This window comes from Cetorhinus maximus, chromosome 23, assembly GCF_964194155.1.
Source record: "Cetorhinus maximus chromosome 23, sCetMax3.hap1.1, whole genome shotgun sequence".
NCBI lineage: Eukaryota > Metazoa > Chordata > Chondrichthyes > Lamniformes > Cetorhinidae > Cetorhinus > Cetorhinus maximus.
Window position 1 is genome coordinate 44,730,803 of NC_135901.1, and position 25,185 is coordinate 44,755,987.

The window sequence follows — 25,185 nt, forward strand, 5'->3', positions numbered from 1 at the left end:
AACCTTCCCTTCTGTTCTTTCCCTCTCCCCCTCCCCCTGTCTGTGAACTCTCTGAAAATCTGTAACATCTCTAGCTTCTTTCCCTTTCTGATGAAAGTTCAGCGGCCTGAATCGTTAACTGTTTCTCTCTCCACAGGCTCGGCCCAACTGCTAAATATTTCAAGCATTTTCTGGTTGGGAATGAAAGCGATCAATGTATGGCCATTTCCCCTCTGTCCGGGATGTGTGACACTGATTTCCTGAGTGCAGTGGTCATAATGTTTGCTTGAAATGTGAAATTAGCCGGTGAGATCTCACGTCGAAGGTTTGCCATTCAATTGTTTCAGAATGGAGTTGGCACAGTGATAAAATCAGCGAGGATTAATCCAGAGGCCCAGGCACAAGGCTTCAGATTCCAACAAAGCTTGAGACTTAGCTTTTTTTTATTCTTTCATGGGGTGTCGTTGTCGCTGCCTCGGCCAAAATATATTTTCCATCCCTAATTGCCTTTGATAAGGTGGTGGTGAGCTGCTTTCTTGAACAGCTGAAGGCCATATGTTGTGGGTACACACACAGTGCTGCTCGGGAGGGAGTTCCAGGACTTTGACCCAGTGACAGTGAAGGAACAGCGATATAGTTCCAAGTCAGGATGGCGTTTGGCTTGGAGGGGAATTTGCAGGTGGTTGTGTTCCCATGCATCCTCTTCCCTTGTCCTTCGAGGTGGTAGAGGTCACGGATTTGGAAGGTGCTGTTGAATGAGCGTTGGTGAGTTGGGAATTGAATTAATAAATCTGGAATTGAAAGCTAGTTTCAGGAATGGTGAAGTAAAGCTTTCTTCAATTGTCATGAAAACCCAAATGGTTCACTAATATCCTTTAAGGAAAGAAATGTGACGTCCTTACCCAATCTGAACTACATGCGATTCCAGACCCACAGCAATGAGGTTGACTCTTAACTGCCCCCTAGCAACTCCGTTCAATTGTCATGAAAACCCAAATGGTTCACTAATATCCTTTAAGGAAAGAAATGTGACGTCCTTACCCAATCTGAACTACATGCGATTCCAGACCCACAGCAATAAGGTTGACTCTTAACTGCCCCCTAGCAACTCCATTCATGGGTTATTAGGGATGGACAACAAATGCTGGACTTGATAGTGACACCAACATCCCATGAAATAATATATTGAAAGATGAGCAATTGGCACTTTGTTTAATTTCATGTCGAACAGGGTGACAATAACTGCTGTCTCATTATTTAAAACCTCGATATTTTACCTATTTAACCAGGTAACGTTAAGTGAGAGAAAACTGATTCACAGTGACCCAAAATACTGAAGCTGCTGGAAATCCAAACTGAAAAGAAAATTTTGGAAGCACCCAGCAGTATCTATGGAAACGGAAACAGAGTGAATGTTTCAGGTCATTGAACTTTAATCCAGTTATACAGTTCTGATGAAAGGTCACAGACCTGAAATGTAAACTATGATTCTATCTCCACATACATTACCAGATGTGATGAGATTTTCTGAATGTTCTGTTTTAATTTCAGATTTACAGCATCTGCAGTATTTTGCTTTTCTTCCAATGTAGGGTGTTGAGAATCTGGAATTCCTTACCAGAATGGTTTCAGATCCATGCCTGGAAACCCATGGGTAAATTCACACTAAGAAAAGGCAGTTCACCTGCTGATAGTTGGAAAGCATTTACTTGGCCATTCCATTTACTGATACAGCAGCACAGTCACAATGGAGAGCAACCATACGGATTCTTCATATGTGCAAAGTGATTTACTCATTTTCCCCACCTGTTAGCATTCCAGCTTTAAAGGTTATAAGGATTTGAACCACAATTGGTGCATTCTGACAAGAAACGGTTTTAATGTTTCTTTTTTTGGGGGGTGGGGGGAATCATTTGTTCACCTCAGTTGTTGAGACACCAGTGAGTTCAAGTCTAACTGTAGGGATTTGTTCTGCTGTTAATTACACTCAGGACAGGACTGTGTTGAAGGACTTGTACACTTTAGTTGCTGGATCAATTGATTTGCTAATTTTATATCTTGGCCCTATGGCTACAAACGAAACCGGATCATTTAACATAGATAGTTTCTCAACAATATTTTCTTGCAATGGCAGGGCACTTACCCAGCATTCGCGGCGGGTCAGAATGTGCCCAATTCTCACTACAGGAGCCTCGTGCGCAGGCGCAATGGCGTGTTAGGAATGGCGCATGCGTACTATGTGGTTTCGGCTGGAGCATGCGCAGTGTGGGTGCTGAAGTTGCGGGGAGGTGGTCATACCGACTCCGCAAACGGAGAGAAACAGCTGATTGTCGGAGGGTAATGGAGGCGACGGAGTGGGTGGGGAAACTTCATGAACACCCAGTGGAGGCCTCAAACCCCGAATGAGAACCTATCGGGCCCACGTTAGCGCCGAACGAGGCCGACATCAGCTTCAGGGCCGCGTCTACAGGTTGAAAGCCCGAGATCATGCAACAGGGCGCATGCGCGGTCACCTGGTCCGGGTAGCAGGAGGAGAGAATATAGTGAATTTTTATCACAGAATTACACAGTGCAGAAGAGGCCCTTCGGCCCGTCGCGTCTGCACCGACACGTGAGAAACACCTGACCTACCTGCCTAATCCCATTTACCAGCACTTGGCCCATAGCCTTGAATGTTATGACGTGCCAAGTGCTCATCCAGGTACTTTTTAAAGGATGTGAGGCAACCCGCCTCCACCACCCTCCCAGGCAGCGCATTCCAGACCCTCACCACCCTCTGGGCTATCCTGGACTGACAGGGATGGATTTTGGAAACTCCTTTTACAGGGGGCTAGAAGGGGAGGATTTACACACAGCAAACTCAGACCAAGAGAAATGTTTGTCTCTTCTCAATTTCTATTCTGGATTTTTTTTAATGCAGTATATTTGAAGAACAGAATTTGAAGACGGGAAACTCACACCAAATGACAGATCAAAACCTGACAGAGTCACTCGATTCATCAGAGCCTGACAGTATGTTTGTCTGTGGAAAAAATATTGAAACATCTGTCTGACTGGAAATAGGAAAGGTCATTGTCACGGAGGGATTGGAAAAAAAGGATGAGAATTTTAAATTTAGTTATTGTTTAAGCGGGAACCTGTGTAGGTCAGTGAGTACAGGGTGATGGGTGAGTGAATGGTACGAACTGCAGAGAACAGAGGCAGCAGAAGATTGGATAAACTTCAGATTATCAGGGCTGAATGTGGGAGGCCAGCCAGGTGTGCATTCAAATAGTCAAGGCCAGAGGTAATAAAGGAATGCATGAGTTTCAAGAGCAAATGAGCGGAGACAGGGCCAAATCAGTGATGTGACTGAGATGGGAATGTGCACTCTTGTAGATGGTACAGACATGTGATCAGAAGCTCAGCTAGTGGTTTAATATTACCCCCTGGTTGTGACCAGTCTGGTTCAGCCCTGAACAGTTACCAGGGAGAGGGATGGTGTCGGTGGCTAGGGAACAAACGACAATGGCTTCAGTCTTCCCAATATTTAAATAGAGGGAATTTCTGTTCATCCAGTATTGGATGTCAGACAAATCAGGACAGTGTGTGACATGAAGGGGAACTTGGAGGTGATGGTGTTCACATACACCTGCTACCCTGGTCCTTCTAGGTGGTGAAGTTTGAGGGTTTGGTGGTTTTGACAATGTTCTGGTTTATTATTACATATATAAAATCCCTCACCTTCGCAACTTTGTTTTCCCTCGTCACATAGAGCTCAGAGTCTTGTGTAGACCCAGACCAGATGGCAAGTTCCCTTCCCTGAAGGACATTAGTTGTTTTTTCATGACAGTCCAGCTGTTTTCATAGCCACTTTTTCCTAGTGCTGGTCCCACAAATGACCAGATTCATTCAGCTAATTTCAGCCTTTGTGTTTATATGGGTTCTCTCTCATTCACTTTTTTCTGTTTTAAATCAATGTCACAGGGCACAAGAATGGGAGGATTTCCAATCTGGAATCTGAAACCAAACATCACATCAGGATCTGACAGAGTCGCCTAATTTATCCTAACCTGAATATCAGCGGATTTTAAACATGGAAGGAGTAAGCACCCTTCACAGTGGAGAGAAAACGTACACGTGCTCTGTGTGTGGGCAAGCCTTCAGCCGATCATCTAGCCTGTGGAAACACAAGCGCAGGCACACTGGGGTGAGATTGTGGAAATGTGGGGACTGTGAGAAAAGGTTCTATGATCAGTTTGAGCTGGCAAATCATTGGCGCAGTCATAGTGCGGAGAGACCATTCAACTGCTCTGTGTGCAGCAAAGGATTCATTACTTCATCCCACCTGCTGGAACACCAGCGAGTTCACACTGGGGAGAGACCGTTCACCTGCTCCGAGTGTGGAAAGGGATTCACTCAATCATCTCAGCTGCTGACACACCAGAGGGTTCACACTGGCGAGAGACCTTTTAAATGCCCAGACTGTGGGAAGTGCCATAAAAGTTCCGGGGAGCTAATGCGCCATCAACATGTTCACTCTGATGAGAGACCGTTCAGGTGCTCTCACTGCGGGGCTGGGTTCAAGACATCATATGATCTCACAGTTCATCGGCGAATTCACACAGGGGAGAGGCCGTTCACCTGCTCCGAGTGTGGAAAGGGATTCACAACCTCATCCAACCTACTGGACCACCAGCACGCTCATGCTGGGGTGAGGCCGTTTGCCTGCCTCAAGTGTGGGAAGAGATTTGCTCGTTCGTCCACCCTGCTAAGACACCAGCGGTTTCACACTGGGGAGAGACCGTTCATCTGCTCCGAGTGTGGGAAGGGATTCACTACCTCATCCAACCTGCTGAAACACCAGAGAGTTCACAAGTAACGACAATGATTGGTTTTTTCTGTTAATCCCATTCAGGACTGAACTTTGTTCATTAGGGTCTGTTTCTGCTCATGTTATTGAACTCCAGCCCAGTTATATCCGTTAATATTGTGGATAAAAGTCAAATAATTCAGCTTTGTGTTGAACGCAGACTGTGTTGAGTCTTTTTAATATCTCCAAAACAAGTTAGTTCCTTTTGAAGGGGTCTCCTTCTCCCCTCTCTCCTCCATCCCACCTCCAACAACAAGTGAGGAGCTCATGGAGATTCTTTGTCACTAAGATTGAGACAATCCGATCAGCTGCCTCTGCTGCTTCCCTCCCTTCCACTAACCCACCTGGACAAACTGTCTCTAAAGTTCCCCCGTGTCAGATCCCTGAATCCACATCTTTCTCCAGTTTCTCTCCCATCTCCCCTCGTGCCCTCTCGGTGTTCATCTTGTCCATAACACCCACCTCCTGCTCCATCCGCTCTATTCCCACTAAACTGCTGATCACCCAACTTCCCCGTGTTCCCTGGTGTTGATAATGGCTACATCTCTTCAAGTGCTGTCCCTCTGTCCTTCAAATCTAGCATCATCACCGACTCCTCAATAAAACTAACCCTTGACCCCACTGTTACTGCCTGAACTTCAACTTCCTTTTCCTCTTCGAAGTCCTGAAATGTGTTAAAACTCCGAAATTTCTGTCCCTCTTTGCCGGGACCCTGTTTGAATCCTTCCAATAAGATTTACATTCCTGGTCTCATCAAAGTTACAGATGACACTCTATCCTGCATCGGCAAACTACCTCATCATTCCTTTTGAACATTCTTCAGCCTTCAACCGGTTAACCAATCCATCTTCCCCCAATGCCTCGCCACTGTTCTCCAGCTGATTGCAACGTCACACTCTGGTTCCTTCCTTATATATATCATTGTAGCCAGAGAATCACCTCCAGGAGCTGTGAATATTTGATTTATATTTTTATATACTCACTGGATAACTAATTGGGTCTCGTTAAACTATACAAGAAAGCATCGTTATCACTGTGATATTACCTTGCAGGACAAATCCTTCTAACTAGAGCAGCTCTTTTGGATAAGGTCATCATGCAAGAGTGAAGACGTTGCTGTCCATGACCGAAGCCCAGAGTGGTCCAAACATCTTGTAATTACTATTAAAATGCAATATTCAGCAGAACAAATAAGGTCATAGTGGGAAAATGTTAAAATTAATGGCACTTCACTTAAATGTATGCAAGATTAGTAGCAAGATGGATGAATTCATAACAATTAGAAAAAATGACTATGATATGATAGATATTGGAGTAATAGAGTGTGAAAGTGGCCACAGCTAAGGAATGAAAAATCAAGGCCACTTTGACACTTTGGAAGGAAAGAAAAGGAGGTGGGGTAGCTCTGTTAAAAAAAGATGAGACCAGGACATTGGTGAGAAATGATCTTGGTCTGAATGAACAAAATGTAACATCAGCTTGGATGGAGCCAAGAAATTGCAAATAAGACGCTGGTGGGAGTGGTTATAGGCCCCTAACAGTATCTGCAATGTAGGACAGTGTATAAATCAATAAATAATGGGGGCTTGTTATAAAGGTGCTGCAATAATCATGGGATATTTTAATTTTAAATTGAATTGGGCCAATAACATTGGATGAATTCATAGAGTGTATTCGGGATTGCTTCTTAGAATAATATGTACTGAACCAACTTGGGAACGGGCTGTTTTAGACCTGATAATGTGTGATGGGACAAGATTAATTCATGCCTCCATAGTACGGGATCCCCTAGATCAGAGTGATCATAACATAATGGAATTTCACAATCACTTCAAGGGTAAGATATGTGGGTCTTAAACTTGTGGGCAATAACAGGGGTATGAAGACACAGTTGGCTCAAGTGGACTGGTAAAATGCATTAGAAGGTAAGACAGTAGAGAAATAGTGGCAAACATTTAAGAAGATATTTCATAACCAGCAAAAGATATATCCCATTGAGAAAGAAAGACTATCTGTCATGAAGGGATATTAATGCATATAATGTTATTGGAAATTATTTAAAATTGGACTTGTAGCAAGGTCTTTGTGAGAGTGTGTGTGTGTCCTAATTGGATTAAAGCCAGATAGTCTGAGTGCTTTGATGTATAGGAGTTTTGAGATGTTAATTCGGTGAACAATACAATAAAAGGTAAAGAGTGCATTTACATTTTGTTGAATAAACCATTCAAAGACTGGGGGTGAAATCTTGCACCTGACTAGGAGACACCAAGCAATATGTTTATATTACTAATAAAATTGGTACTATTAAAAGAGTTTTATTGTTTGGAGAGGTGGAGTTCAAAGGGCCTGGAGATACGATGAGAATATGCATTCAAAGAGAAGGCTAGGTATATACAGAAGAGTTTTGTGTGAGGAAGTCAGAGGCATGGAAGATCTAATCCTGTAAGCCTACCACTGTGTTTGCGAAGGACCAAATTGAAAGGAACCACATCTTTAATTCATAAGGTAAAATGTGCTTTGCCCAGTGTCTGTTTAAGTCTATGGGTTATTGTTGCCTTGGGGAAGATTACCTGGGAGTGATTAATTTGAGGATTTGTTTAAAAGTTATTATGGTGGTAATTTGTAGATGTGTTTAATTTCTTATTAAAATTAATAAATGTTTAATTTAATTTATATAAAAAACCTCTGGTGGCTTGGTGGTTTCATTTCTGAATTCAGAGCTGTATCTCAAACATACCAATTGAAAATATAGGTTATGAAAGTTGTTTAAAGTTTCCCTCTGGGATTTTAAATAACTCAGCCTTTACCAATTGCTATGTCATAACAATCTACAAGAAGGATGCACCACCCATGGCTAACTAAAGAAGTTAAAGGTTGTACCATATTGAAAGAAAAGATCCTCAATGCTGTAAATATTAGTGGTAGCCCAGAGGATTAGGAAAATTTTAGAAACCAGCAAAGGGTGACTAGGAAAATGATAAAGAAGGAAAAATTGCATTACCAGAGAAAAACTAGTAATAAAAATAAGCACAGGCAGTAAAAGGTTCCAAAAGAGTCATACAGACTTGAGATGTTGACTCTGTTCATCACGCCACAGATACTGCCAGACCTGCTGAGTTTTAACAGCATTTTATGTTTTTATTTCAGATTTCCAGCATCTGCAATATTTTGCGTTCAACTTTTTTAGTTTTATTCTTCTTCAGTTTGAAGAAGGAACAAAAAGAATTCAGGTAAAACTGAGTGAAATATGAAAGGAATTGGAAGAACAAAGATTGAAATGGGATCACGTTCATCCTTGATCTGAAAATGAAGTTACATAAATTTGACACAAATATTCACATTTGAAAATGTTTCTTCAGCCCCTTTTCAAGCAAGCAGAGAAGTTAACCCTTTCCAATCACAGCATGGTGACAATTTGAAGAAAATGCTTTGCTTTTTAAATATTTGGCTTCATCCCATTTGTTACATTTCAAGACAAACTGCCTGAGAACAGGAGATGTGGGAGTTATCTCCAAACTGATTGCAAGCACCTGTACTCCTGTCTCTGACCTATAAACAACATATTATGTGAGTACTAAATGGAATATAAAGGTCGTCCAGTGCTCCTGAATGAGATAGAATAGTAATTAATGGAATGACGTATTTAGAATAAAAGATAGAGAAATCACACCACCAATTGGGAAATTGAATAATTCACCTGGGTATAGTTCAATGGAATAGTTCAGTCTGATATACATGCACATTCCAGTCAAAGTCAGGAAAATATAAATGAGGCCAGTAAATTGATAGATTGATCTTGGTGACGTTTGTGTCCTTGCCTCTGCACAAAAAAAAACTGAATTTGATATCCTGACCACTATCTGAGGCATCAGAACCATGCAGGGGCAGATAAGCAAAGATCTTAAAGCAGAAACCCCTGTGACATTTTGACGAGATCGCCTGAAAGGCCAAGAGTGGCTTGCATAAGTTGGCACATGCAGCATGCTATTGGGATACGGCGTGAGTGTGTAGATGTGATTTGTTATGAGAGGTGTAATTAATATGTGGGAATGCATGGTGACCCTGCACTGAAGAACAGGTCCCAGACATGCTCAGCTACTTGACAACAGAACAACATGAAGTGACTATTGTGGAAAATTGAATGAGGCATCATTTTAAATCATCCAGACATTGACACATACCCCATGGAGAAACTGACTTTCAAACGTTCAGGATAGAATTAAACACACTGGTATATAGCAGAGGGAGTAAAATTAATGTGAAGAAGGAAATAGAATCTGGATGTAGGAAATATCCACAAGGTGGATGCAGGTGAACAGAGAGCTGGAGAATCTTTAAAGTCTGTGCATGAACTTTTAATTGAATCAGATATATTTGCAACATGCCAATAATTTAGAATTGTGAGAGATGATTGGCAGGTGGGAAAGGTGAATCTAAGTTGACAGTTATCATATTTTAGTGGAAAAGTTTTGACATTTATCCTTGGTGGCAGCTCAAGGGTTTGTGTTGCTGATTCTGATCATTCTAGTAGCTTTAGTATGTTATCTACAGTTTGTCATCAAGAAATTAAGGAAAACAAGCTTGTAGCTTAGAAATAGTGAGGTTTGTAAGAAATCAGCTCTGAGGAGTCAATATTTCCTTCTCAAGATTGGACAGTGATTTCTCACAGATCTCCCAATCACTTTACAAAATCTCCTGAAATGTATTGAATATTACAGGAATAGCTCTCTCTCTCTCTCTGTCTCGCTTAGGAACAAAGATTCCTGGCTTGACAAACATCGGACAATATATCCCAATGTTGCCTCATCGGGATGGACTCGGTAGTTAGGGAACCAAATTTGTGTGGTGACCGAAGACAATAGCTTTGATCTTGCCAATTCTAAAAAGGAGCAAATTTCTGCTCATCCAGTACTGGATGTCAGGTAAGTAGTTTGATAATTTAGTAACAGTGGAGGAATGGAGAGGGATGGTGGTGAGGTAGAGCTGGGCACTGTCAATGTACATGTGAAAATTAACACACTGCTTTTGGAAGATGCTGCCTAGTGGCAGCATGTAGATGAGAAATAGGAGGGGCCAAGGTTAGATCCTGTTTTTAGGATGGGTCAGGACAGTGGATTTAAAGGTGAGAGCAACAGTACCAGAAGAGAGAGAGAAAAACGTGAACAATATCAGCTAACATGGAGAAGCTGGATGGTCAGCAGTTAGTGGGAACAGGGTCAATGAAGCAGGAGGCAAGACCCATGGACAAGATGAGCACTGAGTGGGCATGAGAGGAGGTTGGAGAGAAACTGGAGAGAGAAGTGAGTTCAGGGCTCAGACATGGGGCACCTTTACAGAAAGTTGGCCCAGTGGGCTACTGCAAGGGAGAGAAGCAGCAGAGGCAGCTGATTGGATTATCTCAATCTTAGTGACAAAGAAGCTCCATGAGATCCTCGTATTTGCTGGTGGAGGTGAGGACAGAGGAGACTGGAGAGGGAGAGCATTTCAAAAGAAACTAACTACTTTAGGGATATTAAAAAGACTCAACACACTGTGTGTTTTATACAAAGCTGATTTATTTGACTTTAATCCACAATATTAACCCCTACAACTGGGCTGGAGTTTATCAATATCAGCAGAAACTGACCCCAATGAACATGGTTCAGTTATAAATTATTATTAACAGAAAAATCCAAATACTGTCGTTACTTGTGAACTCAAATTACTGCTTCGAGTTCGTGTGACTCTTTTGAAGAGGAAGAGTCACACGGACTCAAAATGTTAACTGAATTTCTCTCTCCACAGATGCTGCCAGACCTGCTGAATCTTTCCAGCACTTTCTGTTTTTATTTCTGTTTTCCAGGATGTTCAGTATTTTGCCTTTATAGTTGTGAACTCATTGGTGTCTCTGCAGTGTGGATGAACAACAAAATCTCTTCCCACGCTGGGAGCAGGTGAACCGCCTCTCCCCAGTGTGACTTCACTGGTGTACAGTGAGGTCAGAGGATTGCCTGAACCCAGACCCACAATGAGAGCACCTCAATGGTCTTTCGTCAGTGTGAACATATTAATAAGGCATCAGTTCCCTGAAACATTTCTAGCACTTCCCGCAGTCCAGGCATTTAAAAGGCCTCATCAGTGTGAACTCACTAGTGTGTCTGCAGATGGGATAACTGAGTGAATCCCTTTCCACAGTTGGAGCAATTAAACGGTCTCTCGTCAGTGTGAACATGTTGATGGGACATCAGTTTCCCAAACCTTTTAAAGCACTTCACACACTCTGGGCATTAAAAAGGTCTCTCGCCAGTGTGAATGCGCTGGTGTCTCAGCAGGTGGGATGATATCCTGAACATCTACCACACTGTGAGCAACTGAACAGCCTCTCGCCAGTGTTAATTCAATGTGTTTCAGCAGGTCAGTCCAAAGAGACAAACATTTCTCTTGGTTGGAGTTTGCTGTGTGTAAATCCTCCCCTTCTAACCCCCTGTAAAAGGAGTTTCCAAACACTCGGTGTAAACTGGGCTCTGGGAGTTTCTAATCCGGGTGTGGAGTCCTACACCGGGTGTTTGTGAACCCTCCCAGTCCACCCTCCGGCTCCATTCCTCTCCTGCACTCGGCCCTTTCTGACCCGCTGAGTTTTCAATCTGACAGCCTTCATCCCGGTCCCGCACCCATACTGCGCATGCTTCACTCCCAGCTCGACCCCGCCTCCATTCACTCCGATTGGCTGGAAGACCAACCCCGCCCCCTCTTCCTATTGGTCCGGAGCTGCCTTCAATCATTTTGAGTTGGAGCATGCGCAGTCCGTGGAGACAGACAGGAGGAGAGCTCGAGCGAACGGATTTAAAATGCGGGTTTAAAAAGACCGAGTGCGGATTCAGAGCTGAAAATAAACCCGTGAACGTAGATGGGGCCGGCGGGCGAGTTGTTTGGCTTCAGAAAGTCACGGTTTCGGCCCCAAACCCTCAATGAGGAGACATCGCCGCGTTTGCTCGGCTCTGGAGTAAAGTCCGAGTGAACGGCCGCCATCTTTATCCGGGCAACAGAGCGAGGCGCGCATGCGCGACCCCATCTGCACCGGGACACTGAGCAACAGCCCGAGGGAGAAATTCATCAAATGTGTGTTCACCAGGAGTTTTATATCAGCAACAAGAGTATTATAAACCCACAGTCACTCAGTAGTACAGAATTTAAACATTGCTGAAAAGAGACACACTGTTGAAGCTTTTCCTGTTGCACTCATCCGGACAGATGCAAGAAAATCAAAGTTCAAACAACAATTTATACTGCATGAGGAAAGGGTGATGACTGGTTGGCCAGTCGGCTCTGATAGGTCAAGGCGTCGGCATGGGGAATTCACCAGGGAGCCATCATCGCCCCCTCCCCGCCATGCTTTTGTTTATTTCGATAAATGGTGCCATGCCTAGACATTATCCTTCTGTCTGCAGAGGACAGGTCCCTGTGTTTGAATATATGTAGCTTCTAACAAGCGTAAGTGGGACACACTACGAGCCCGACTGATAATTTTTGAAATTGGTATTCTTGCGCCTGTCCTGATGATTACAAGATAAAAAGTTTTGATGGAATGCCACATTTATCACCAAAACTCAAGTATCTTCAAGGAGGAAATTGTGTTAGACAGAGGGAGAGGTGTAGGGGGAGAATTTCAGAGCTTGGGGATGAGGGAACTGAAGGCACGGTCGCTAATGGTGGAGCGATTAAAACAGGGAATACACAAGACCAGAATTAGGGCAGTGCAGATATCTCAGAGGGTTGTGGGGCTGCAGGAGATTACAGAGATAGGCAGGGGTGAGGCCATGGAGGGAATTGAAAACAAGGATGAGAATTTTCACATCAAGTTGTTGCTAGACTGGGAGTCAAGGTAGGTCAGGAAGCAGATGGGTGACAGGAACAGGACTTGCTACGAGTGAAGACACAGATAGCAGATCTTTGGATGGCTTCAAGTTTACAGAGGGTAGAATATGGGAGACCAGCAAGGAATGTGTTGAAATAGTCGAGTCTGGAGGTAACCACGACAAGGATGAAGGTTTCAACAGCAGAAGCACTGAGACAGGGTGAGGCTGGGTGATGTTATGAAGGTGAAAACAGGCCACTTAGTGATGGTACAGATATGCGGTCAGAAGCTCATCTCAAGATGAAATGTAACACCAAGATTGTGAAAAGACTGGCTTAATCTCAGACTGTTCCCAGGGAGAGGGATGGAGTTGGTATCTGGGAAATGGAGATTGGAGCAGGGACTGAAAACAGTGTCATCAGTCTTCTCAGTGTTTAATTGGAGTTAATTAGTCATCAGGAAGAGAAGCAGGAACCAGAATGGGCCATGAGACTGATCCTAGATTTATCTTAGTTAGAGAGGGAGAGAAGGAAGGAAGGAAACCCTGGGAGGTTTGGAGAAACCACCCTCACAATCACTCATTAAACCTCCACACAGTAAGTTTTGGACACAAAGTTATCCTGTATGGTCGGTCAGGGGGTTTCAGATTAATGTTTTCTCACGAATAATGACTGAAGTGAATGATCAAAAAAATTGTTATCTCTGGTTGTACAAATTTGTTAAAAAGATACAGAAATAATCATCCAAAGCTGTATTTGGAGCGTGTGTGGGATGGGGATTTGCAGCTTTGGGGGAACAAGAGAGGAAAAAATGTTCCATAGAAACTAGAATTGTCTGTTCTGAATTTCTATCCTGTTCTTACAGTGATGACTTTTGTAAACTCCTTTTACAGAGAATTAGAAGAGGAGGATTTGCAGACGGGAAACTCAAACCAAACATCACATCAAGATTTGACACAGTCGCTCGATTCATCAGGACCTGAGTACAGTCGATCATTGAATGTGGAAGGAGAAATGTTTGTCTGTTCTGTCTGTGGGAAAAGATTTCAAACATCAGTGTGACTGGAAAAGCACCGAGACACACACGGACACCCGAGTGAGAGTGTCCCAGTGAACTGACTGTGGAAAGAGCTTTAACCAGTTACACAGCCTGAGAAAAAACACCACACCATTCACAGCGGGGAGGAACAGTACACTTGTTCTGCTGTGGACAAGGCTTCAACTGATCATCAAACCTGGAGAGAGAGAGGGACACAGGCGCCATGGAGAAACTGTGGAAATGTGGGGACTGTGGGAAAGAATTCAATTACCCATCCCAACTGGAAATTCATCAATGAAGTCACACTGGAGTGAGACCATTCACCTGCATTGAGTGTGGGCAGGGATTCACCCAGTCAGCCTACCTACTGAGACACCAGCGGGTTCACACTGGAGAGAGGCCATTCACATGCCCTGAATGTGGGAAAGAATTCACTGGGTCCTCTGAGCTGCTGAAGCACCAGCGAATTCACACTGTGGCCGTTCAGCTGTACTTCCTGTGGAAAGAGGTTCAGGTCTTCCTTCCACCTCAAAGTACACCAGCGAGTTCACACTGGGGAAAGGCCATTTACTTGCTCCGAATGTGGGAAGGGATTCATTCAGTCAGCCTACCTGTTGAGACATCAGCGAGTTCACACTGGGGAGAGGCCGTTCTCCTGCTCTGACTGTGGTAAGGGATTCACTGGGTCCTCTGATCTCCTGAAACACCAGCGAATTCACACTGGGGAGAGGCCGTTCACTTGCTCCAAGTGTGGGAAGGGATTCACTCAATATCCAACCTGCAGACACACCAGCGAGTTCACACTGGGGAGGGGCCTTTCACCTGCTCCGAGTGTGGGAGGGAATTCACTCAGTTATCTCAGCTACTGACGCACCAGTGTGTTCACACTGGAGAGAAACCATTCACCTGCTCCGAATGTAGGCAAGGATTCACTCATTCAGCTTACCTGCTGAGACACCAGCAAATTCACACTAGGGAGAGGCCATTCACCTGCCCTGAATGTGGGAAGGGATTCACTGGGTCCTCTATCCTGCTGAAGCACCAGCGAATTCACACTGAGGAGAGACCGTTCAGCTGTACTTCCTGTGGAAAGAGATTCAGGTCTTCATTCCACCTCAAAGTACACCAGCGAGTTCACACTGGGGAAAGGCCATTCACCTGCTTCGAGTGTGGGAAGGGATTCATTCAGTCAGCCTACCTGTTGAGACACCAGCGAGTTCACACTGGGGAGAGACCGTACACTTGCCCTGAATGTGGGAAAAGATTCACTGGATCTTCCGACCTGCGGAAGCATCAGCGAATTCACACAGGAGAGAGACCATTCACCTGCTCTGACGGCGGGAAGAAATTCACTCAGTTATCTCACCGACTGACACACCAGCTAATTCACACTGGGGAGAGGCCATTCACCTGCTCCGAGTGTGGGAAGTGATTCACTCAGTCATCCCACTTGCTGGCACACCGGCGAGTTCATAAGTGACTGCGGGAGTTGGATTCTGCTGTTATTGCTGCTGTTAATCACATCCAGGACTGAACCATGTTCATTCTGACAATTGGGATTTGTTTCTGCTGATGTTAACAATCCCTGTAACTGGGCTGGAGTTTAATATCCTGGATCTATAGCTGATTGTGTTCTCGGGGCTGCAGTGTCCCTTTAAGAATCGCTGTCTCTGATCTTTCCCCATAATTCAGGAACTCTCATCAGAAATTAGTTTACAACAAGATTCTGAACTTTTACTTCAATCTCAAATTGATCTTTTGTACAAACTCTACAATTCAGTGTCTGAGAGGTTCCACTGATTAACATCTCCAATTAGAAAGTGCTGATTAATCTTTGCTGCCAATTCTTACTGACTTGCACATTACTCACAGTGACACCTCCATTATCCATCAGGAAGAAGGGGAATGGGACTTGGTGGAAAATCGAGAGTTCCCAAATGTTACCCCTCCCGCCGGATACAGAAATCCTCTCGGCACAGGAATGGAGACAAGTTCAATCCAAGTAATGGACTGTAAGAAATCACTGTCTAATAACTTATTAAAATCTTCAGAAGTGTTTGGAATATTACAAAACAGCTCTCTCTCTCTTATGAAGAAAGCTTCCATAGCAGCTTGCTGGCTGACAAACACATAACAGGCCTGTTATCTCTGCCAAGGACATGTCTCTAGCACGGGCCCTGAAATGAGACATTTCTAACCCTGATACGATTGGATCTCATGACCCAAATGTAAACCAACTGTCTGTGTAAAGGTTAAAACAGGCTCTCGAGAGCACAGAGATATTGACGTGATCCACACTGGCTTCAGCCCAATACCCACACTCTGGCTCACACCAGTTAACCGTTCAGAGGAGACTGTCACCACCAGCTACAGAGACCAGCATTCACTCTGTGTCATCCATCCGTTTGTCCTCCGGGACCAGTAAACCGTTCTCACCTGTCACGGGTCGTGTGTTTTCCTGTCTATTTAGCTTATGCATCATATTTAAACTGTTGCTTCTCAATAAGCTACTTTAAAATCACTTCTGAGCTCGATCCCCTTTTCAAGTAATCTGTGATTCCCGAACCTAAATCGTACAAGTGGTGTTAGGAGTGGGATCACAGTGCTCGAGATCATAGGATTGAGAGGCAACAGTCTTAGTTAAACGTGAATGGAGAAGTTCCTAAGTGAAGCCAGGAGAAGACAATGGCATTAACACATTACAGGGAGCGACTGATAGATAGTCTGACAGTAAAAACAGGGGGGCTGGGGGTGAGAGATATCCTGGGGATTGGAGAAGTGTGAGACCGGGATTACGAGTATATCCGCATTAGGATTTCTAAAGAGGGTCAGAAAGGACAAATTAAGTTGAAGAAGGTCTATAATCAGTTAGAAAATATCCACAAGGAGAATGCAGGTGAACAGAGAGCTGGAGAATCTTGAAAGTCCGTGCATGAACTTCTGTTTGAACCAGATGTATTTACCACGTCAATAATTTAGAATTGTGTGAGATGATCGGCAGGTGGGGAGGATAAATCTAAGTTGATAGTTATCACATTTTAGTGGAAAAATTTTGACATTTACTCTTGGTGGCAGCTCAAAGGTTTGTGTTGCTGATTCTGATAATTCTAGTAGCTTTAGTATGTTATCTACAGTTTGTCATCAAGAAATTAGGAAAACAAGCACGTGGCTTAGAAATAGTGAGGTTAGTCAGAAATCAGTTGTGAGAAGTCAATAAGGATATTCCCTTCTCAAGCTGGGGAGATCTGTAAGAAATCACTGTCTAATAACCTTATAAAGTCTTCAGAAATGTACTAAATATTATAGGAAAAGATCCTGGCCTGACAAATGTAGGACAACATATCGCAATGTTACCTCATAGGGACGGACTCGGTAGTCAGGGAACAGAATTTATAGTGGTGACCGAAGACAATGGCTTTGATTTTCCCAATTTTTAATTGAGGAAATTTCAGCTCATCCAGTACTGGGTGTGGGATAAGCAGTTTGATAATTTAGTAACAGTGGAGGAATGGAGAGGGATGGTGGTGAGGTAGAGCTGGGTGTTGTCTGTGTACATGTGAAAACTAACACGGTGCTTTTGGATGATGTCACCGAGTGGCAGCATGTAGATGAGAAATAGGAGGGATCAAGGATAGATCCCTTTTTTAGGATGGGTCAGGATGGGGGATTTAAATGTGAGAGGATCAGTAGCAGAAGAGAGAGAGAAGTGTTAACAATATCAGCTAACATGGAGAAGTTGGGTGATCAGTAGTTCAGTGAGAGTGGGGTCAGTACAGCAGAAAGTGGGTCTCATGGACAAGATGAGCACTGAGAGGACACGAGGGGAGGTGGGAGAGAAACTGGAGAAAGATGTGGGTTCAGGGCTCAGACAAGGAGGAACTTTAGAGACAGTTTGCCCCGGTGGGTTAGTGGAAGGGAGGGAAGCAGCAGAGGCAGCTGATCGGATTGTCTCAATCTTAGTGACAAAGAAGCTCCATGAGCTCCTCACACTTGTTGTTGAGAGATACCGTGTCAAGATATTGAAAAGACTTGACACATTGTGTTTAACACAAAGCTAATTTATTTGATTTTTATCCAGAACATAAACCCCGATAACTGACCGGGAGTTTATTAACAGAAAAGCAGAAAAGAGACTTCAATGAACATGGTTCAATCCTGGAAGTTATTTCACAACAGCATCCAATCACTGTAGTTACTTGTGAACTCGCTGGTGTCTCAACAGGTGGGATAACTGAGTGAATCACTTTGCACTCTCGGAGCAGGTGACCGGTCTCTCCGCATTGTGACTGTGCTGGCGTTCAGTGAGCTGAGATGACCAACTGGACCCAGTCCTGCACTGAGACCTGAGTGGTCTCTCGGCAGTGTGAACACGCTAGTGTGTCAGCAGGTTGGATGAGGTAGTGAATCCCTTCCCACATTTGGAGCAGGTGAATGGCCTCTCCCCAGTGTGACTGTGCCGATGAATTTCCAGCTGGGATGGGTAATCAAAGCCCTTCCCACAGTCCCCACACTTGCACAGCTTCTCCCTGTTGTGAGTGCTCTTATATTTTGACAGGTCAGATGATTGGCAGAAGCCTCGTCCACACACCGAACACGTGTACGGTTTCTCCCCACTGTGAACGGTGCTTTTTCCTTCCACGTTCAAAATCCAATGATATTCCAGCTTATTAACAGATTATTGTATTAACATCAGCAGAAAGAGGCCTCAGTGAATATGGTTCAGTCCTGGATGTGGTTTCACAACAAAATCCAATCAGTGTAGTTACTTGTGAACTTGCTGGTGTCTCAGTAGGTTGGATAACTGAGTGAATCTCTTCCCACACTCGGAGCAGGTGAACGGCCTCTCCCCAGTGTGAGTGCGCTGGTGTACAGTGAGTTGAGATGATTGCCTGAACCCAGTCCCACAGTGAGAGCACTTGAATGGTCTCTCATCAGTGTGAACACGTTGATGGCGCATCAGTTCCCCAGAACTTTTATACCCCTTCCCGCAGTCTGGGCATTTAAAAGGTCTCTCATCAGTGTGAACTCGCTGGTGTATCAGTAGGTTGGATGAGGTAGTGAAGCCCTTCCCACACTGGGAGCAGGTGAACGGCCTCTCCTCAGTGTGAGTTCGCTGGTGTACAGTGAGATGAGATGATTGCCTGAACCCAGTCCCACAGTGAGAGCACCTGAACGGTCTCTCGTCAGTGTGAACACGCTGATGGGACATCATTGCACCAGAACTTTTAAAACATTTGCCACAGTCTGAGCATTTAAAAGGTCTTTTATCAGTGTGAACTCGCTGGTGTGTCCTCAGGCTGGATGACTGACTGAATCCTTTCCCACACTCAGAGCAGGTGAACGGTCTCTCCCCAGTGTGAATTCGCTGGTGTTTCAGCAGGGTGGATGAATCAGTGAATCCCTTCCCACACTTGGAGCAGGTGAATGGCCTCTCCCCAGTATGACTGCGCCGATGAGTTTCCAGCTCAGACGGGAATCTGAATCCCTTCCCACAATCCCCACATTTCCACGGTTTCTCCCCACTGTGAATGGTGCCTTTTCCTTCCATGTTCAAAATCCGATGATATTCAGGTCACAAATTAGGCGACTCCGTCAGATCCAGATGTGATGTTTGCTTTGAGTTTCCTGACTGCAAATCCTCTCCTAATACCCTGTGAAATTGATTTAAAACAGAAAAAGGTGAGTGAGAGAGAACCCACAAAAACAGGTGGTAAAATTGAGCTGAATGAATCTGGTAATTTGTGGTGCTGGCACTTGCTAAAAGTGACCGTGAAAGCTGCCAGATTGGAATAAAAATTCAACTGCTTCACTAATGTCCTTCAGGGAAGGGAACCTGCCAACTGGTCTAAGCCTACACAAGACTCTGGCCCACAAGGGAGCAGAGGGAGAGAGAGGTGGGAGGGGCAGGAGGTGAAGGGATATCTACAACACAACAAGAACTTTGATAGAATCTCCAGAAACCTCAACCTCCACCAACTAGAAGGACCAGGGTGGCAGGTGTATGTGAACACCATCACCTCCAAGGTCCCCCCCCTGTCACACACTGTCCTGACTTGTCTGGATGAACAGAAATTTCCTCCATTTAAATATTGGGAAGATTGAAGCCATTGTCTTCAGTTCCCGCTACAAACTCCACTCCCTGACCACTGGCTCCATCCCTCTCCCTGACAACTGTCTGAGGCTGAACCAGACATTCATAGGGACATAGGAGCAGGCGTAGGCCATTCAGCCCATTGAACCTGCTCCACCATTCAATCTGATCAAAGTCTTATTCCCACACTATCCACATATCCCTTTATGTAATTGCTCAACATGTCATCCATTCCTTTGTTCTTCTAGTGTAACTATCCTAACACTCACCCGGCAGGCCTCCCACATTCAGCCTACCTGTAATCCAGAACTCTGATTACTCACACCAAGTTTTGTTCATCCCTGTACTCACTGACTTACAAAGGCTCTGGGAATATTGTGAGCAATTTTGGGCACCGTATCTCAGGAAGGATGTGCTGGCCCTGGAGAGGGTCCAGAGGAGGTTCACGAGAATGATCCCAGGAATGAAAGGCTTAACATATGAGGAACGTTTGAGGACTCTGGGTCTATACTCAATGGAGTTTAGAAGGATGAGGGGGTATCTGATTGAAACTTACAGAATACTGAAAGGCCTGGATAGAGTGGACGTGGGGAAGGTGTTTCCATTAGGAGGAGAGACTAGGACCCGATGACACAGCCTCAGAGTAAAGGGAAAACCTTTTAGAACAGAGATGAGGAGAAACTTCTTTAGCCAGAGTGGTGAATCTATGGAAGTCATTGCCACAGAAGGCTGTGGAGGCCAGGTCATTAAGTGTATTTAAGACCGAGATAGATAGGTTCTTGATTGGTAAGGGGAATCAAAGGTTACGGGGAGAAGGCGGGAGAATGGGGTTGAGAAACTTATCAGCCATGATTGAATAGCGGAGCAGACTCGATGGGCCGAATGGCCCAATTTCTGCTCCTATGTCTTATGGTCTTATGGGTTAAGGAGAACCTCAATTTTAAATTTCTCATCCATGTTTTCAAATCCCTCCATGGTCTCTCCCTCCCTACCTCTGTAATCTCCTCTAGCCTCACAATCCTCCGTGATATCTACACTTCTCTAATTCCCACCTCCTCAGCATTCCTGATTTTAACTGCTCCACCTTTGGTGTCTCCCCCAGCAACTGCCAAAGCCACAAACTCTGGAATTTCCTCCCTAACCTTCTCCACCTCACTTTCCTCCTTTAAGATACTCCTTAAAACCTAACTCTTTTCGTAAACCTTTGTTCATCTGCCCTGATATCTCTTCATGTGGCTTGGTGTCAAATGTTGCTTTCCTACGATCCTGTGAAATGCCTTGGAATCTCCGATTACACAAAGTGGAAGAGAAATGGACAATAGTGCAGGAAAAACAATTCCTGACTATGAAAGATACTGTGGGAAGATAAAGCTGGGAAGCCAGCAGCACATGGTCAGGGGATGGGCATCGGTGGAAACCTCATTTAGACACAGTCAGCAGAAGTAACAGTAAAATACAAAACATAACTCAAATAGATCCATTATTAGAGACAGAGGAAGGTGGACAATGGCAGAGAGGTGATCAGGGAGGGCAGAGATGAAACAGAGCAATGGATGGACATGGAATTAGATCCACAGTAAAGGAGCCACACCAGCCCCAGAGCTAATAAACCTCTCACAGATAACAGAGCACAGCACTAAAAGCTCTAAATTGTAGGTGAATGGTCAAAAATACTCAACTCTGAAACAGTTTCAGTATTCAATTTTAAACTCTTCTGCTGGAGCCTGCAGCTGGAAAGGTATCAGAAGCACTGGAATCAGTGAATCTCCCAGTTGAGGAAATACCTGGGGAGCGGGGTGATGTCACCATGTAATTGTCAATGTGTGATGAGGTCAGACACAAACACAGAACATCTGGGTCTGTGCAAACCAGTGATCACCACACATAATGAAGGATGTGAGAGGGTACGGAGGAGATTTACCAAAATGGTTCGGGGGATGAGGGACGTTAGCTGTATGGTTAGGTTGGTGAAACTGGGGTTGTTCCCCTTGGAACAAAGTAGATTGAGGAGAGATTTGATAGAGGGCTACAAGATTGGCTTAGATAAGGTCATTAAAGAAAAGTTGTTAACATTATCTGATTGTAAAATGATTACAGGACACAGATTTAAGATTTGGGGTAAAATCAACAGGGGTGATGTGAGGAAGAAATTTTACACAGTGAGTGGTAATGACCTGGAACTCAATACTTAAGTTCAAAGGCCGATAATATCCCGGCTCCAATGAATAGAGTGACTCTGTCAGATCTTGATGTGATGTTTTGTTTCAGGTTCTTTGTCTGCAAATCCTTCCCATTTAAGATCTGGTAAATCGATTGTAAAAAAATCTTCACTGTCAGTCCAGCAACCTTTCACTGCACTGAAACCTTCAATTTGCAGATGAATACTCAATAATACTCACTGTTTTCTAATTTAAAATCCCGTGAGAGCCTGCAGCTAGAAAGGTATCAGAAGCACTGGAAGCAGCTGTAAAAGGAGATCATAAAGTGGTCAGTGTCAGTCCAGGTTAGAAAATGAGAAGAGAAACATTTCTCTTGGATCGAGTTTGCTGTGTGGAATTCTCCCCTTCTAACCCCCTGTAAAAGGAGTTTCCAAAATCCATCCGTCAGTCCAGGATAGAAATTCACAATATCCTCTCCTCCTACTACCAGGACCAGAATGACCGCGCATGCGCTCTGCTGCCCGCTCCCCCGGGCTGAGCAGAGGGAGAGATCCAGCCATTGCCGGTCTGTTCGCTGCAAACGTATGACCGGTAGTTGGATATTAAGGGTCTGCGGCCTGCACCGAATGTTAATGAAGCCTCCCTGCCCTCTCCGCTGGCTCCATTCCTCCCGCCCACCCACTAACTCCGTTATTCTGCTGGAGACGCCATTTTTTTACCGACTCTTTGCGACTCCGGTCACAGGACAGCACTGCGCATGCCCAGGCAGGAGACAGCAATGCGCAGGTGCCAATTACATTCTGACTTGCGCATGCGCACGTCCCTGGCTCTCTGGATAGGGCACATTCTCTCCCGCTCTGAATGCTGGGTGACAGATCCGCCATTGGATGTCTGTATTTTTGTATATTAACTTATTTTTTATGATCCGATGATGACTGTAGAATTAAGGTCAAGATGTAAAATTACTAAATCAATTGATACAACAAAGTGCATGCGCCACTACCATACTTCTGCCCTATGTGTAATTAACAACAGAACAAGCTCCTACAGTTAGATAAAAGCAAAATGTTGAGGATGCTGGAAATCTGAAACAAAAACAAAAATTACCTACGGTTAGATGTCAATTCACTGGATTCTTAGCAGGTGAGGTGAAGAAGTGATTTTTCCTAACATGCACTGAACATTTAAACTCCGTATTGTCAGTAAGAATGTGCCTAATGTGGATTAAACCTTTTGAACTTTTAAAGCTGGTTTGTTAACTAGTGGCCAAACTTTGCACGCATGAAGTGCCTAAATTTTCTCCATCAGAGATGACTGCTGCTGTGTCAAGTAAGCAGATGATCAAGTGAATCCATTTTCACATTCGGCTGGTGAATGATGTTTTCATCGTGTCACTTTACCCAGGAGTGTCCAGCTGAGACTTGGATCTCAAATCCTTCTGGAAATGAGTTCCACATTCTCATCCAAGAAAAAGAGAAAAGCGATGCTGTAAATCTATAATAGAAACAGAACATTTTGGAGTTCGACACAGGTCTGGTAGCGTCTGTGGAGAGAGAGACACATTTTTCATTTCAGGTCTATGACTTTTCAGTAGAACTGAATCAGTGCACAGACCTAAAAACATACCTCTGGTCCCCAATCCACCGACATTCCCAAATATTCTGAGTATTTCCATCACTTTATGCTTTTATCTCTGGTTAAAGACGTTGAAAATGAATTTGGACATTGGATTTATTGGTGATTAACTTATATTGATTCCTGTGTATCCGCCAGTGGAAGCATTTTCCAAACCATTTCCTGATATTAACAGCTTCGATCAGGTCCTCTCTTACCCTATTTTCTAGAGAAAAGCTGTTTAACCTGTTCAATCGTTCTTGAATGTTATAACTTTCCAGTAAACCTTTCTTGAATCTTCTCTAGTGCTTTTAGATCTATCTAATAATATGAAGGCAGTGCGAATTGGAGTATCAAACTCATCATTGCCCCGCAAATGCCTGTATAATGGATGGATCAGTATTGCAGTGGGAGAGAGGAACATTGTTCCAAGTTGTTATTCGTCAAGCTGTATTTCAGCCATTTTCCCATCAGCAGAACTTAATATGAAATGAACACATCCAGTGAAAAAATTTCGAAAGTTGGTGTTACTTTTGTTTGTGTCTTGCTCACTCCTGTGTCCTGTAAATGCTGCTCGAAGGCCAGGATATAAGCTACATAAGTTTTCCTGAGCCTCTGCTCGGTGTATTAGGGGATTTGGCCCGGGTTGGAGTATCTTGCGTCCCAGGGATGGGCAGTAACCCGCTGATTGAAGCTTTAGTCGCCACTTTCTGCTGGCAGCAGGTGATTTGAGAGCTTGGGGTGGAATATTGCTGCTTTTCTGCTTTTTCCGATCTCACTCACTGTAGAGCTGAGGAAGAGCGAATCAGTGGATCCAATAACTTCATAGATTTCTCAAAGGCTCGATGTAGGTACATGGTAGTTCCAAAAGTTCTTTCATTATATTGCAGATTAATATTTGTAAAAATAGATGTTTTGTGGGAACTGGCTTAATAACTACAGAGCTGGCAATGTTTGGGGGATATTTTCTTGCAGCCAATATACCCAATGACAATCCGGAATTGAGTGTTATTGAATGCGGATGGGAGAAAATCATGACAATATCCAGGCTTGGGCTGACAAGCGGTAAGTAACATTTGCACAACACAAATGCCAGGCAATGACCATCTCCAACAAGAGAGAATCTAACCACCGCCCCTTGATGTTCAATGGAATTACCATCACTGAATCCCTCACTATCAACATCCTGGGAGTTATCATTGACTAGAAACTGAACTGGACTGACCAAATAAATACTGTGGCTACAAGAGCAGTTCAGAAGCTAGGAACCCAGCGAATAGTAAATCAACTCCTGATTCCCCAAAGCCTACCCACAAGGCACAAGTCAGGAGTGTGGTGGAATTCTCTCCACTTTCCTGGATGAGTGCAGCTCCCACAACACTCAAGAAGCTTCACACCATCCAGGACAAAGCAGCTCACTTGATTGGCACCACAACCACAAACATTCACTCCCTCCACCACGGACTCACAATAGCAGCAGTGTGTACCATCTACAATGTGCACTGTAGGAATTCACCAAGGTTCCTTAGACACCATTTTCCAAACTCATGACCACTACCACTTGGAAGGACAAGGGCAGCAGATACATGGGAACACTACCACCTGCAAGTTCCCCTTC

At 44.2% G+C, this 25,185-nt stretch overlaps 1 protein-coding gene and 1 long non-coding RNA gene across 2 annotated transcripts in view; one reads left to right on the forward strand and one right to left on the reverse strand.

Annotated features, from left to right (window-relative positions):
• Positions 1-25,185, reverse strand: part of LOC144698256 (uncharacterized) — a 117,243-nt gene that overhangs the window by 6,790 nt on the left and 85,268 nt on the right. The gene's annotated exons all lie outside the window — the stretch shown is intronic.
• Positions 2,595-25,185, forward strand: part of LOC144698516 (uncharacterized) — a 59,097-nt gene continuing 36,506 nt past the window's right edge. The window contains exons 1-6 of the mRNA XM_078570453.1: positions 2,595-2,991; positions 3,946-4,839; positions 8,035-8,061; positions 14,200-14,433; positions 14,685-15,131; positions 16,815-16,836. Coding sequence (XP_078426579.1) covers positions 4,055-4,839; positions 8,035-8,061; positions 14,200-14,433; positions 14,685-15,131; positions 16,815-16,836 — 1,515 coding nt within the window. The 5' untranslated portion in view covers positions 2,595-2,991; positions 3,946-4,054. The remainder of the gene's footprint in view (positions 2,992-3,945; positions 4,840-8,034; positions 8,062-14,199; positions 14,434-14,684; positions 15,132-16,814; positions 16,837-25,185) is intronic.